Source organism: Aulonocara stuartgranti, assembly GCF_965226115.1.
Source record: "Aulonocara stuartgranti genome assembly, chromosome: 4".
Taxonomy (NCBI): Eukaryota; Metazoa; Chordata; class Actinopteri; order Cichliformes; family Cichlidae; genus Aulonocara; species Aulonocara stuartgranti.
In genome coordinates, this window is record NC_138942.1 from 28,693,517 (window position 1) to 28,705,697 (window position 12,181).

At 38.9% G+C, this 12,181-nt stretch overlaps 1 protein-coding gene across 1 annotated transcript; it reads left to right on the plus strand.

The window, feature by feature from the left end:
* Positions 1–4,874: 4,874 nt before the first annotated feature.
* tspan34b (tetraspanin 34b) lies at positions 4,875–10,847 on the plus strand. Its single transcript, XM_082531298.1, has 8 exons — positions 4,875–5,082; positions 6,863–6,940; positions 7,352–7,567; positions 9,496–9,570; positions 9,662–9,769; positions 9,858–9,977; positions 10,073–10,165; positions 10,274–10,847. The coding sequence occupies exons 2-8, from the start codon at positions 6,884–6,886 to the stop codon at positions 10,331–10,333; spliced, it is 729 nt and encodes a 242-aa protein (XP_082387424.1). The 5' UTR covers positions 4,875–5,082; positions 6,863–6,883; the 3' UTR covers positions 10,334–10,847.
* The last annotated feature ends 1,334 nt before the right edge of the window (positions 10,848–12,181 follow it).

Consider the following 12,181-nt stretch of genomic DNA (forward strand, 5'->3'; position numbering starts at 1 on the left):
TTTTCTTTTGTTTGTTGGTCCAATTGGGAAAAAGCTCATATCACTTTGGTATAAAAATCACTGTTAATTATTAGTGAGCTGACAGTTAATTGAATTTCTGCAAATGGTCATTTCAGTTTTAACAAACAAGTTTGGGTCTTAGGAGGTTAAAGCAAGTTAAACTCTTTGTTGATTCTAAAGTTTGTATATGATTCAAGACATAATAAATTATCTTGACCTTACCAGGTCTTAAAATTAGGTAAATACAACGTCAGATGAACAACAGCATGTGTGTTATTCTATTTAACAAAACCTAATCCAGCGGCAGAGTGGGGAACGTATACTTCATGATTCAATAGCTTGTAGAATAACCTTCAGCAGCAATAACTGAGCAGTTTGTAATGAGGTGTTTGAGCTGATATGCTGTGTTTGGTTTTCTCCAAATATGGCGCTGTGCATTATAGCCAGTCATCCCCACTTTGGTCTCGTCAGTCCAAAGGATTTGTTCAGATGCAGCTTTGCAAACCTAAACGGTGTTTGTTCGTTTTATAAACAAGTCACACCTTTTCACTCTGTTCCTAATTATACTGTCATCAGCTTTAACATTTAACATGCTAACTAAGGCCTGTAGAGTCTGAGAGATAACCTTTGTTTTTGTTTTTTGTTTTGTTTTGTTTTGTTTTGTTTTGTTTTGTTTTGGGTTTTTTTGGGGGGGGGAGGGGTGTCTTTTTTTGACAGTTTTTCTGAGCATTGCACAGTCTGATGTTTGGAAGATATTGATACGATATTGTGTTAACACACATGTGAAAGCTGCAGAGCAGCAAACAACTGCCAGAACTCCTGCTTTTATAGAGGTGCTCACACTCGCTGATGATCAGTTAAGCAACTGCATTTGATTATCAGCACCTGGTCGGTACTTACCCTTTTAATTCCTATGGAAGCTGTAAGGGTGTGCTTTGTTTTTCCACACACTGCTACCGCATTTTAGCTCACTTTTGTTAAATAACTAACGACACAGCACTGTAATGTGTTGCTGTATTTACTTTTATGCGAATCATTTTGTATTTTGTACATATTCATGTTGTTTTCTTTGTTCTTTTTAAGTGTACTTTAAGAAGTTTGTGATGCAGTAAATATCAGATACGGGTAACATGACAAATGTTCAGTTTATAAAGGAGTAGGTAATGGATGATACTAGGTTCTAATTTATAAATAATCGGGTATGAATAACTTGAGTTTACTATATAATATTATACTGCAGTATATTTCTAACTAACTAGGCAGTTCATTCTGTTTCTCTTATTTCTCTTCTTTAACACATTTTTTCTAATGACAACCTGAAAGAAAGGAAGACTTGAAATTAGAGGTCAAGTGTGTGGCATGATCTTTGGATGCCAACTACATAGTGGGATATTTAGACATGTCATTTAGTAGTATCATTTCCAAAGTCTTGCCAATACAAACAACGGCAGCAGAATTCAAAGCAAAGTTTTAAATATAAAAAAGACATTCTCTCAACATTTGACCTTATTTGACCTTGAAGAAGAGGTCAAAAGAATATTATATTTATAATCCCTATATATCACTCTCTATTTGTCTATATATTGTCAATACAAGCAATGGCAGTGCTAAACATAGTTTTAGAAAGCTTTATGTAGTATTGTTGTCACTAACCGTCAGATTAATCTACCGGCCTTTGAGAAAAGGTCAAAGGCCAGATGTGACATGATTTTTTTTCAATCTAAATTCTAAATAAATTATTTTTCTTTTTTTTTGTTCATGTTTTTGTCTGACAGCAGAACATAAAAACATTGACTACAGGAATAGTTATCCCCATACAGTCACGTCTCTGTCCTGTTTTTTGAATAGTACTTAAAAAACCATAACGCACAAAAGTGAAAACAAAATCACAAACAAACAAACATTTAAAAAAGTAAAAACAGAGTATTTATAAACTTAGCTTGAGCTTGACCTCTGGGTATACTAAACGTTTACATCCAATACAAAATACATATCACAATATCTGTCTAAACAGACCTATCCTCTATGTAGTGCAAGAAGGGACCCCAGACCTGATCAAAGATATCTTCTCTCCTCTAAGTTACCTGTTCATATATAGCCATTTTTTTCAGTCCATTCCTTAAAGCAGCAAGAGTTAGATGACGTCCAGTGTCCCATTATTATCCTGCACCTTGTTATGGTGGCCAGACGCACCCACAGCTTCTGTCTTCCAGATAGATTCATGCTATCTGGTAACAGACTCAGGACACACAAAGCGGGAGATTTCGAGAGATCAAATTGAAAAGGACCTTTCAAAAGGTTAATGATCCCATCGCACATGTGGACATTTTTTTCACATGCATACAGCATATGAACTAAAGTCCCAGCTTCTTTCTGACACTTCCAGCAGGTGTCTTTGTCAACTAAATTCAGTCTGAATAGTTTGCTAGGGGTCCAATAGCTTCTGTGGAGTAATTTGTACTGGATACGCTGTGATTGCGTGTGGCATGAGCAACCATACCAACATATAACCAGCTTCTTCCAACTGTCCTCTGAAATCTGGATTCCCAAATCTCTCTCCCAGCCCAGCTTCAGCCCCTCTAGACAGGCGATTGTGCCTCTCTGAAGATCCCACAGAATTTAGACGGTTTGGTTACCAAATAAATCCCCCAACTTAATTCCTGCACTAGACTACGTGAACGGTTTCTTACCAATTAATAATTTCTTATTATACCAAATAGAGGCTCTAGAGGTAAGATAAGGATTGGTATTAATGAACTGGTGAGCTCTAAACCAAGTCTCTTGTTTAAAAGCCAGTACTGGTCTTCCCCTGTGAGAGAAAAAGGCCTCTAAAGATGTTTGAGTCACTAGGCTTTCCTCAGTCACTACCCAGCATGAGTTATTTATCTTAGCTAATTGGGAGAGAGAAAACGCATAACCAGTCCATCTTGGATAGTGCTAATCCACCACTATCTTTGACAGCATGTACTTTGGACCAAAGAAAGACTGTGTTTTTGCCTGCGCACACATACCCCCCCACAACTGTATTATAAAGCTTGAAGAGGTTGTGTGGAAACATTATAGGTAACTTAAACAGATTATACTGGAGCTTTGGAGAAACAATCATCTTTACTCCATCTTTTCCTCCAAGCGGGAGATTCTGTTCAGTTTCATTAAGAGACTCAATTCCACCTTTCACTGCGTTCATGTCATGAGCTGTCAGTTCCAGAATAGATCTTATGCAAGTCAACTCAGCAGCCACATTATCTTTGGATGAACTCCTAACGTCAGCTCCATCTAGTGACTCAGCTATTCTGGATAACGAAGTAGCCTGAGAATTGTTGGCTTTCCCTTTGCGAGGTACTCGGCCGGGTCGGGTATGTGTGAAATAATGACTTTTCTAACTCATTCCACTGCAATTGCAGGACCTAGACCAAAAAAAAAAAAAAATCAATGGACTTTAACTTATTTTTTTCCGAGAGTTTGGGAGGAATACGAGCTTTGCTCCGACTTAAGCTGCCATCCTGGGCCGGCGTACCACGTGACCCTCATCTAAAGTCTTTCTATATGTTGACAGTACACACAACACTTTTCAGAATAATATTTTCTAAATGATAAGGCCTTTTTATTACTCATGAATCATTAAGTTAACCTTAAAGACTTTGGTGAATGTAAAGCAAATTTTGCAGCTGGCAGAATGACACACACACACACGCTACATGACCTCCTCTGCGGAGGTAATAAACAGCAAGTGAATTCAGACACAGACCACGGTCTCTGGGTTCACAGCATGTGATATATCCCACCTGCCTCTTTATTCCAAATTAGAACATTATCATAGCCATCTAAGTAATGGATGAGCGCCGGTACTTGCAGAGAACTGTGTGAAACTTTAAAGCTAAAGATATTCTTTACACAACTAAATTATGATCTTTCAGAGAAATATGACTTAAACCAGAGTAGTGCATATCCCTTAATCCCAATGACACATTCCTGTGTGGAATAAAACTTCATCAGTGGTCTTCCAACCTACATTGAGATCTGACAGGAAAATAAAAAATATTATTGTCTGAAGATCAATAGCAACTTTCACCAGTTCTGATTCTGTGATATGATGTGCTGTATGCCCCGACTGCAAGGAGGTACAGGTAATTTGCAAAAGCTTTTTCAAGGATTTCAGGGTTAGGCTGGATCGTTGGATCGATGACGTATCGTTGAGTAAAATTGCTGGATCGAGAATACACATATGACACCCTATTTGATAAGCTGAGTTCAGTGATTGGAAATGAGCCAGAGAAACCTTTGGAAAGGATGATTTTAGATTTGCATCTTTCCATTTGATTTCATATTTTCTTTAAAGCACATGCGTGTAAAGTGTACCATGGGGCCTTGCTTCCTTTGGTCCATGACCTTTTCAGGGGTGAGCTTATTTGCTTGTGTGTTTTTTTTGTTTGTAATGTATTACTTACATCATGTTGAAGTTAAACTCTCAGACCTATGTATATAGATACATCTGAAACCATATTAGACATTTTCTTTTGTGTAGAGAAAAAAAAAACATTTACAGTTTTCAGTAACTTTAAGATCAGCCTGTGGTTATTGCAAATTATTACAACTGGTCACATAATTAGGCCATATTTACATGCTGCGCTCAAATTAACACCTTGAAACAGAGCAAATGTTGAATGGTGCTTTGACCATGCACAGGTGATCTTTATCCCTCCCTCATTTCCCTCCTCCCTCCCTCCCTCCCTCCCTTGGGAGCTACAAAGCTAGATCCATGGTGATGTGCTATTACTCAGCTGCTTCGGTCACACCCACCTTGTGCCCTCCCCTCCCTTCACTCTGCTTATAATCAGCCAACAGCCCAAAAATAAGAGCAGAATCCTGAAAAAGTCTCTTGCAAGTTGTTTACACATAACACAGTGCCACAGCCACAGAAGCGAGACGTACGTTTCACAGTGTGGGTCATTTTTGTGAGGACAGCAAAACAACAAACCCCTGTGCTCCTGTTACCTCACGGTGCGCTCCCACAGCAGCTGCCTGAATCACAGCAGTGAAGGCAGGAGCCGGAGAACGTCCTCGGATAACACTTGAGAAAAGGTAGGCCGCTTCACTTGGATTCGTTGCTGTTTAACTGTTCTATGAGGCTGCTTCTTGTGAGCGTGCAAGTCTGGCTATTTTGTATGAGAGCTGTACCCGCACAGGGAGAGATCCACCCAACAATGATCCTTTGTCTCCTGAGACCTGCCTGCAATTATTCTGTTCAATGGGATCCTTTGAGATTTCTCCATCTGTGTTTTCTTTGATGGTGGTTGTCGAATTGGAGACAGTTTAGAGGTTCCATTTAAAAACACAAACACAGCACGTCATGTTTAACGCATAAAATGTAAAATATCTCACCTCCAGACAAGACTGCTTCTTCCAGTCAGTACGCCGTTGGGTCCTTTTACAGTAATCACGGAGGCATTTTGAGATTATTCTGTGACTTGGGCTCATTAATATATCACCAGGCCCACTCCTCAGTGTCAGAGTGAATCAGTGACCTTAAGGAAGCAGGAAGAGCTTGAAGGAGTGAACAAGCTAAAGTTTGGGGGAGTCAAGGCAACAAGTCATTATGCTTGGAGCAGTATCCTGGCATCTGAATGTATGATTAACTTGATGACAACCAGCTTTACTCAAACAGAGCAGCAGAGCTAAATTATTAGAGAAACTACTTCCTGATTTTGGTTAATGTGATATGTTTGGATGAATGGATGTTTGGTGTAAGCTGATAGGGAAGAACTATAAAGGCTGCTGTGGTTTAAATTTTCCAAGAAAGGTAATGCAGAAGACAGCCTGCTGCTGTACACAGGCGGATTCTGCTCAGTCATAGCTGTTAACAACTTGTCTAGTTTCCTCCCACCACACAAAGAGTGCTGTTCCCATTCTGGGAGATCCACACACACACACACACACACACACACACACACACACACACACACACACACACACACATTTGTAAGTGACAATCTTTAAGTGACTCAAAACAGAGGGTGGTAGGAGAAGACTTAGTGACAGCATGCTGTCATCTGTGTGCCTGAGTTTGATGGATGATGCATTGGAGTAAAGAGCCTTGTACAGAGTTAGCGAAAGGGTTGTCACACTACACCTCAGTTTAGCCTAAACTCAAACATCAACTCACCCCCACAGCATGTTCAGGGAATGGTGCGCTGGCTGGCCACAGAGTTCGCTCCCTATGCAAATACATACACTGGTGTCTTTACTAGGATCTATACCCTCTTTATTCTTAACATTTAAAAATATTATGAAAGGACATAGCAAGTGCACTGGTGAGATGAAAAAAAAAAAGTCCACAAATAAGGAATATTTGCTTATCAATAGTATTCATCTTCCGAATTTGGTTCCTCCCCTCCTTTGCATGCCGCTGGGCTTTTTTGTTTTGTTTTGTGCGGTGACAAACTTTCCAGTATAGAGTGAGATTTACTTCCTCTATTGTCACCTCTCTTCTCCGATTACTGCTAAACCAAAAGCGCTCACAGTTACATGTGCACCGTGAGTGACCTTATAGTATAAATGACAGGCTCAAGAGTTTAAGATAAGTTATTTAGCTCACAAAGACTAAAAGGTGACAAGAGTTTGAAGCTACCCCACCCTGTGGCCTCCCTGCTCACAGAGCAGCTCTACTAATTCATTGGCTAATTTGCTTCTTCAAGGAAGAAGTGAAACCTGAGACAACAGGTGAGCAGGATGATTAATGCTCTTTATAGAAAAACACATTCATCCAGGTAAAAGCAAAGTGTTGCTAAATAAGTGCTCTTAGTGAGATAAAACCAGACTAAAGTTTAAAAATGTGTCTCTATCATTCTTCCTCTGACTGTAGGTAGAAATATCAGCAGCAAAAATGGGATGCTTTCAATTCCTCAAATTCATGATGTTTGCGTTCAACGGCATCATCTTTGTAAGTAAAGACTCTCATTGTTTTATAATTTTATTTAAGTTTGAAGGATGCTGACAGTTACTTACAATTTTCTTTAAGTGTGACTCAGCAGTACTGTGTAGTCTGAATGTTGTACAAAAGCATACAAATACAAATCACTGGTTATTTTTACACCACCAACAAGAGTTGTAAACTGTAAATTGCACATTACAAATATTTTCAGAACATTGAGTATTGGACTTATCTATTTTAAAGTTATTAGAGTAAAAATGCATTTTCTACAAGACAGTCTCAAGGCAAAACCCTCCCTGCCTAAGTCTTAACAGACAAAAGCATGGTAGCAGTCACCGTGACAAAAAAGACTGTCTCTTATGCGTAAAATCTGTGAAGTGCTCTTTTAACTTCTCCACCCTCCACATGTTTCTTCTTCAGCTGGCAGGTGCTGCCATCCTGGGTGTTGGGATCTGGGTGAAGGTGGATAGCGGTTCCGTCCTTACCTTTCTTGGGAAAATTGACAACATGCCAGCAGAGCTAAGCCAGGTGCTCAATGTGGGCTACCTGTTGATTGCAATTGGGATCTTGCTAGTCGTCATCGGCTTTCTAGGCTGCTGTGGAGCCATGAGGGAGAGCAAGTGTATGCTACTGCTGGTAGGTTGTTGCCTGCTATTTTATAGAGGCTTAAAGAAATACTTTGACATTTTGGCACACTTTCTTGATTGTAGAGCCCTTGAAGGTCAATAGGGCAGTAATTTTTATTTTATGGGAACAAATCACCCTCAGTACACAAGTCCATTCATCTAGTACAAACATAATAATTCATTGTGTAAAATGCATACAGCCAACAAATAAGGGAGAGGACTCACCAGCCTGGTTTCAGTTTTGAGTTTGAGTTTGAGTGACAATACAGAGGTTACGATATAAAGGTTAAGGAACTATGTTGTCAGTTATTGCTAACAAGCTTAATTAGCAAGACATATCTATAAACTCTAACTGAGAATTTTTGGTACAGCAGTTGTGACCTTTAGCAAATGTATGGTCTATAAAATTACCTGAATTGTACATAATTACCAGTTAACAATATAAGCCTTGGGCTTCAGTTCAAATCCCTATCCTTATGAAGACACATGTAGGATCTTTCTTTTAGTATTATAAACACAAAGCCGACAACACAAAGATGAAGACCAGCCCAAAGAGACTTCAAAGCGAACACCACAGTGATCCTACTTTAGAAACATAAACAGGTAGAAACAGGCTGGAGCCTCACTGCTCATCTGTTTATTACCTGCTGAAGTTCACGGTATGGCTGCTGGGCTAGGGTCAGCAAGTGCTACACTTTAACATCACTCAGGGTTCTTGGCTAGCTTTGCATTAATGTGTTGTCCATGCAGATGCTTGCAAAGACCTGAAGCGTAATGTGGTTGTTTCTGTCCTAGATGCAGTTTGCACTTTACCATTGCATCCTTGTCCTTTTGTGCAATAGGAATAAAAGTAATGTCTATATCAACAATGCAGACCATCATTTTCTTCCTCTCGTACACAAACTGAGATCAGCTTTTCTCCACGCTTCTCCAAGGACCAACAACTCAAGCTAGGGTTGCCCACAGGCTGGATGGTTGTGACACTGTTCTCTAGAGACAGTAAACAACTACAACATGTAAACAACAGTTTGCAAAACTTTATTCTAGTCTGTGCACAGAGGCACTACAGAGCAATAGTTTACCCTGAAAAAGAGAAACAGACAAACACAGATGTGTGCTACCTGCTACTTAGACCACATGTTACCCCCAGCTATAGCAAGTAATAAGTGCAATCACTGCAGTAATAGTGGAGTTTCTTTTTCTTTAAGGTAGAATATGTGGAGCCATCTATCCGACACCAGCTTGACCTGGAGTACAATCCATTGCCTTTAATCTTTGTACTGAAAACACTGCTGCAGCAGGTTAACGAATACAGCTTGATCCGTGATCTCTGTATGGATAATTTACCAAGAAAATTACACAACAGTGGCAGGACAGATTACTGGTTTGTCTGCTTACGCCCACTTCTGCTATCTTGAACTGTGAAGTTGGTGTTGGTGTGGCTGCTCTGACCATCAGAGTGGGAAGTCTGACTTCCTGATCATTTCAAAAGAAAACTCATGATTCCTGACTTTCCACCTCAAATGGATCAAAGCATAAGTAACAAGATGAATAGCTGTATTGTTTAATCACCAAAATGAAGAACAAATGTTTTTGGAAGTCTGTTACAGGAAGCACGCAAAATTATTAGGAACGTAATTAGTTTTCGCACTTCAGCTTTGGCTTCATGTTCCACCTTCTGAGATTGCTGCTTGGTTAGAAGAGGGCTACTAAGCTCCCCACCAACACTTTTGGTATAGCCAGTTGCTGGCTATATCTCCATGTTTGTTTGTAATTCTTTACGCAAGAAAATTAATTTATGGATACTTTGTGAAAATAAAAGGTCAAAAAATTTCTTTTAAAATGCTCTCTCAAACAAGTTTTTTTCTATTCTTTTTTATTTAAGCTACACTTTAAACAAACCCATTCCAGTAATGGATATTCTTATCTCCTCAACAGTTTTTTATCATAGTCTTGTTGATCTTCATAGCAGAGGTGGCAGGAGCAGTGGTTATTTTGGTATTCAGACCGCTGGTAAGTCTCCAAAGAACTTACAGAGATAATCTTAGTAGCTGCATTATCATGACTATTTGAATGCAAAATTTGCTTCATGTGTGTATGTTAGGCTGAGGAGCTGTTTAACAAGATTGGTCAGGAAGCAGTGAAGAGCATCAAGCAGGGCTATGGGAACAATACTGACATCACAGGACTGTGGAATTCGACAATGAGCACGGTACAAAAATCTGCTAAACAATAAAGTCAGTGGCTTCTGTTTTCAGCAACACTTTTGGTAACGTGCCCACTTTTTCTGTCTACACTAGTTTAAATGTTGTGGATTCTACAACTCATCAGAATTCAAGGAGTCTCCTTACTATAAAAACCACAACAATACATTTCCACCACAGTGCTGTTTGAACCCTGGAAGCACATGTACTAATGGGGTAAGGACAATTCAAAGTAGTAGAAAAAAAATAATTCAAAATGTCTTTATAATTACATATCTCTTTAATCTAAACCTACTACATATTTTCTTTAGACAATCACTGGTTGCTTCCCAAAGATCCGGAAGCTGATTGACGATAACACCGCTGCTATAGTGGGAGTGGCGCTCGGGATTGCAGCTCTGGAGGTATGACACCACTGTTACATTAGGTTGAACTATATGGTAAATGGATGTTTCATTTTTCTCCCTTTGGCACCTTTTCTTACCTTATTTTTGAAATTTTATTCCCTTCAGTTATGTGCCATGGCTGTCTCAATGATCCTTTACTGCAGGATAAAATCTGAAAGTGTCTAACTACAAAGGACAAAGGCCTGAGAGAAATCCTTTAAATCACTGGAATCTTTCTATTTTTTTTATCACTTCCTGTAATGAAAGTCTTGTGCAATCAGATTTAATAATTTAATGTAACAAATCTATTTTTGCTACATTTAAATCTAGCTAATAGATGCGATTAACAAATGTATTTTATCCATGTAAACATCTATGTATGTATGCTATCTACTTAATCAGCTAAGCACACTGTACACACACACACACACACACACACACACACACACACACACTGTGTATTTGACCAATGATTATTTAATGTAGTCCGTTAATGAGGAATTCAGTGATAAATGTATTCATTGTGATAATGAAACAAAACCTGTTGTCAATGTTGGGCACTGAAAGGGGGATTTTTTTCTTTGTTTGCTTGTGTTCGTTTTGCACAATTCAGCTTGTAAATTAGCACCAAAGTTGATACATGATATGTTTATATGGTCTAAAAGTGACTGATTCTTAAATAAAGTCCACATTTCTGGGAGTTTTTGAACTGGCTGCAAGCATTTGTGCCATTTTACAGAAGCTATGAGGTAAGAAGGGACTAATTTATTATTTATTACACTTTATTACACAAGAAAACACATTGGACATATAGAGGTTACCTTTTACTTTTAACTAGAGAGTTTAACTTATCTGAAACCATTAAGACAGGAAACATGAGCCTAAATGTGAAATTCTACATGTTTTTGTATAACTTGGAGCAAATGGCAGCTTTAATTTAAAATAAGAAGGCTTCTATGTTTGACTCAGGCAGCATGAATTACCTACATAGAAACTGTTAGCAGAGCTGAAGTTTCTCATCCTAGTTTAGTCGTGTATAAATTTGGACTCTGGCTTCATTGGACACTTAGAGTCTGGATAGAAACTTCCTGGTGCTGAGTGAACAGTTGATCTTTGGAATTTGCTGGTTAATAAAAGTACAGGACAAGGGTTAAATGACTTGTCTAAGACAATTTGCCTGCAAAGATTTCCACCATGTAGTAAATACACTTAACAGCCATTACATTAGTTAGCAATAATAGTTGGGAAGGCTGTGATGTTTAAACAATGCTCAGCTGGTATCAATGATCCCAAAGTGTGCCAAGAAAATATCACCCATCAGCCTGAGCTGATCAGGAGGGGTCCATGCTTTTATGTTGTTTTCCCCAAAATCTGACCCAATACCACAAATGGAGACTCATCAGATCAGGCGATATTTTTCCAGTCCCGTATTGTCCAATTTTGGTGAGCCTGCACAAATTATAGCCTCAGGTTCCTGTTCTTAGCTGACATGAGGGGCACCTAGCGAGCTCTACTGCTTCAAGGTTTGCTTTGTTGTGTGTTCAGAGGTGCTCTTCTGCATACTTTGGTTGTAACAAGCAGTTATTTGAGTTGCTGTTGCCTTTCTGACCATTCTCTCTTTTTTTTGATACTTTTTATTTATTTATTTAGGAACATTTTTATGCAGAAAACCCCCCCCAAAAAAACAAAATATTATGAGATCATGGGAAGACAATATATGCCCGTGTATACAGCTGCACATCCACACATACATATCAATACTTTGGTATTGCAAGTTCTGTGCATTAAAGAGCGCTGCCACAATTTGTAAAGCCCAGCCATTTTCTCCAACGTCTCCTTCCCAAGTCTCCCTGAAGTCGCAGGGTGAAAGTCATACATTCCATCAATTTGATGTCTTCCATTGTAGAGCTAAAAAGTATTATAGTGGGAGGGTCTTTACAAAGCCGGCGTTTTGTTATAGCCTTTTTGCAGATGCCAAGAGAATTCTCAGGAGATAAACATCATCTGTAACTAAATCTTCTGCAAAATATCCCA

Bases quoted from the DNA above. Each gene is read 5' to 3' on its own strand.
- tspan34b (XM_082531298.1), top strand. From the start codon at position 6,884: ATGGGATGCTTTCAATTCCTCAAATTCATGATGTTTGCGTTCAACGGC. The intron at 6,941-7,351 runs GTAAGTAAAGAC...TTTCTTCTTCAG, and splicing joins CGTTCAACGGCATCATCTTT to CTGGCAGGTGCTGCCATCCT. The intron at 9,571-9,661 runs GTAAGTCTCCAA...TGTGTATGTTAG, and splicing joins TTTTGGTATTCAGACCGCTG to GCTGAGGAGCTGTTTAACAA.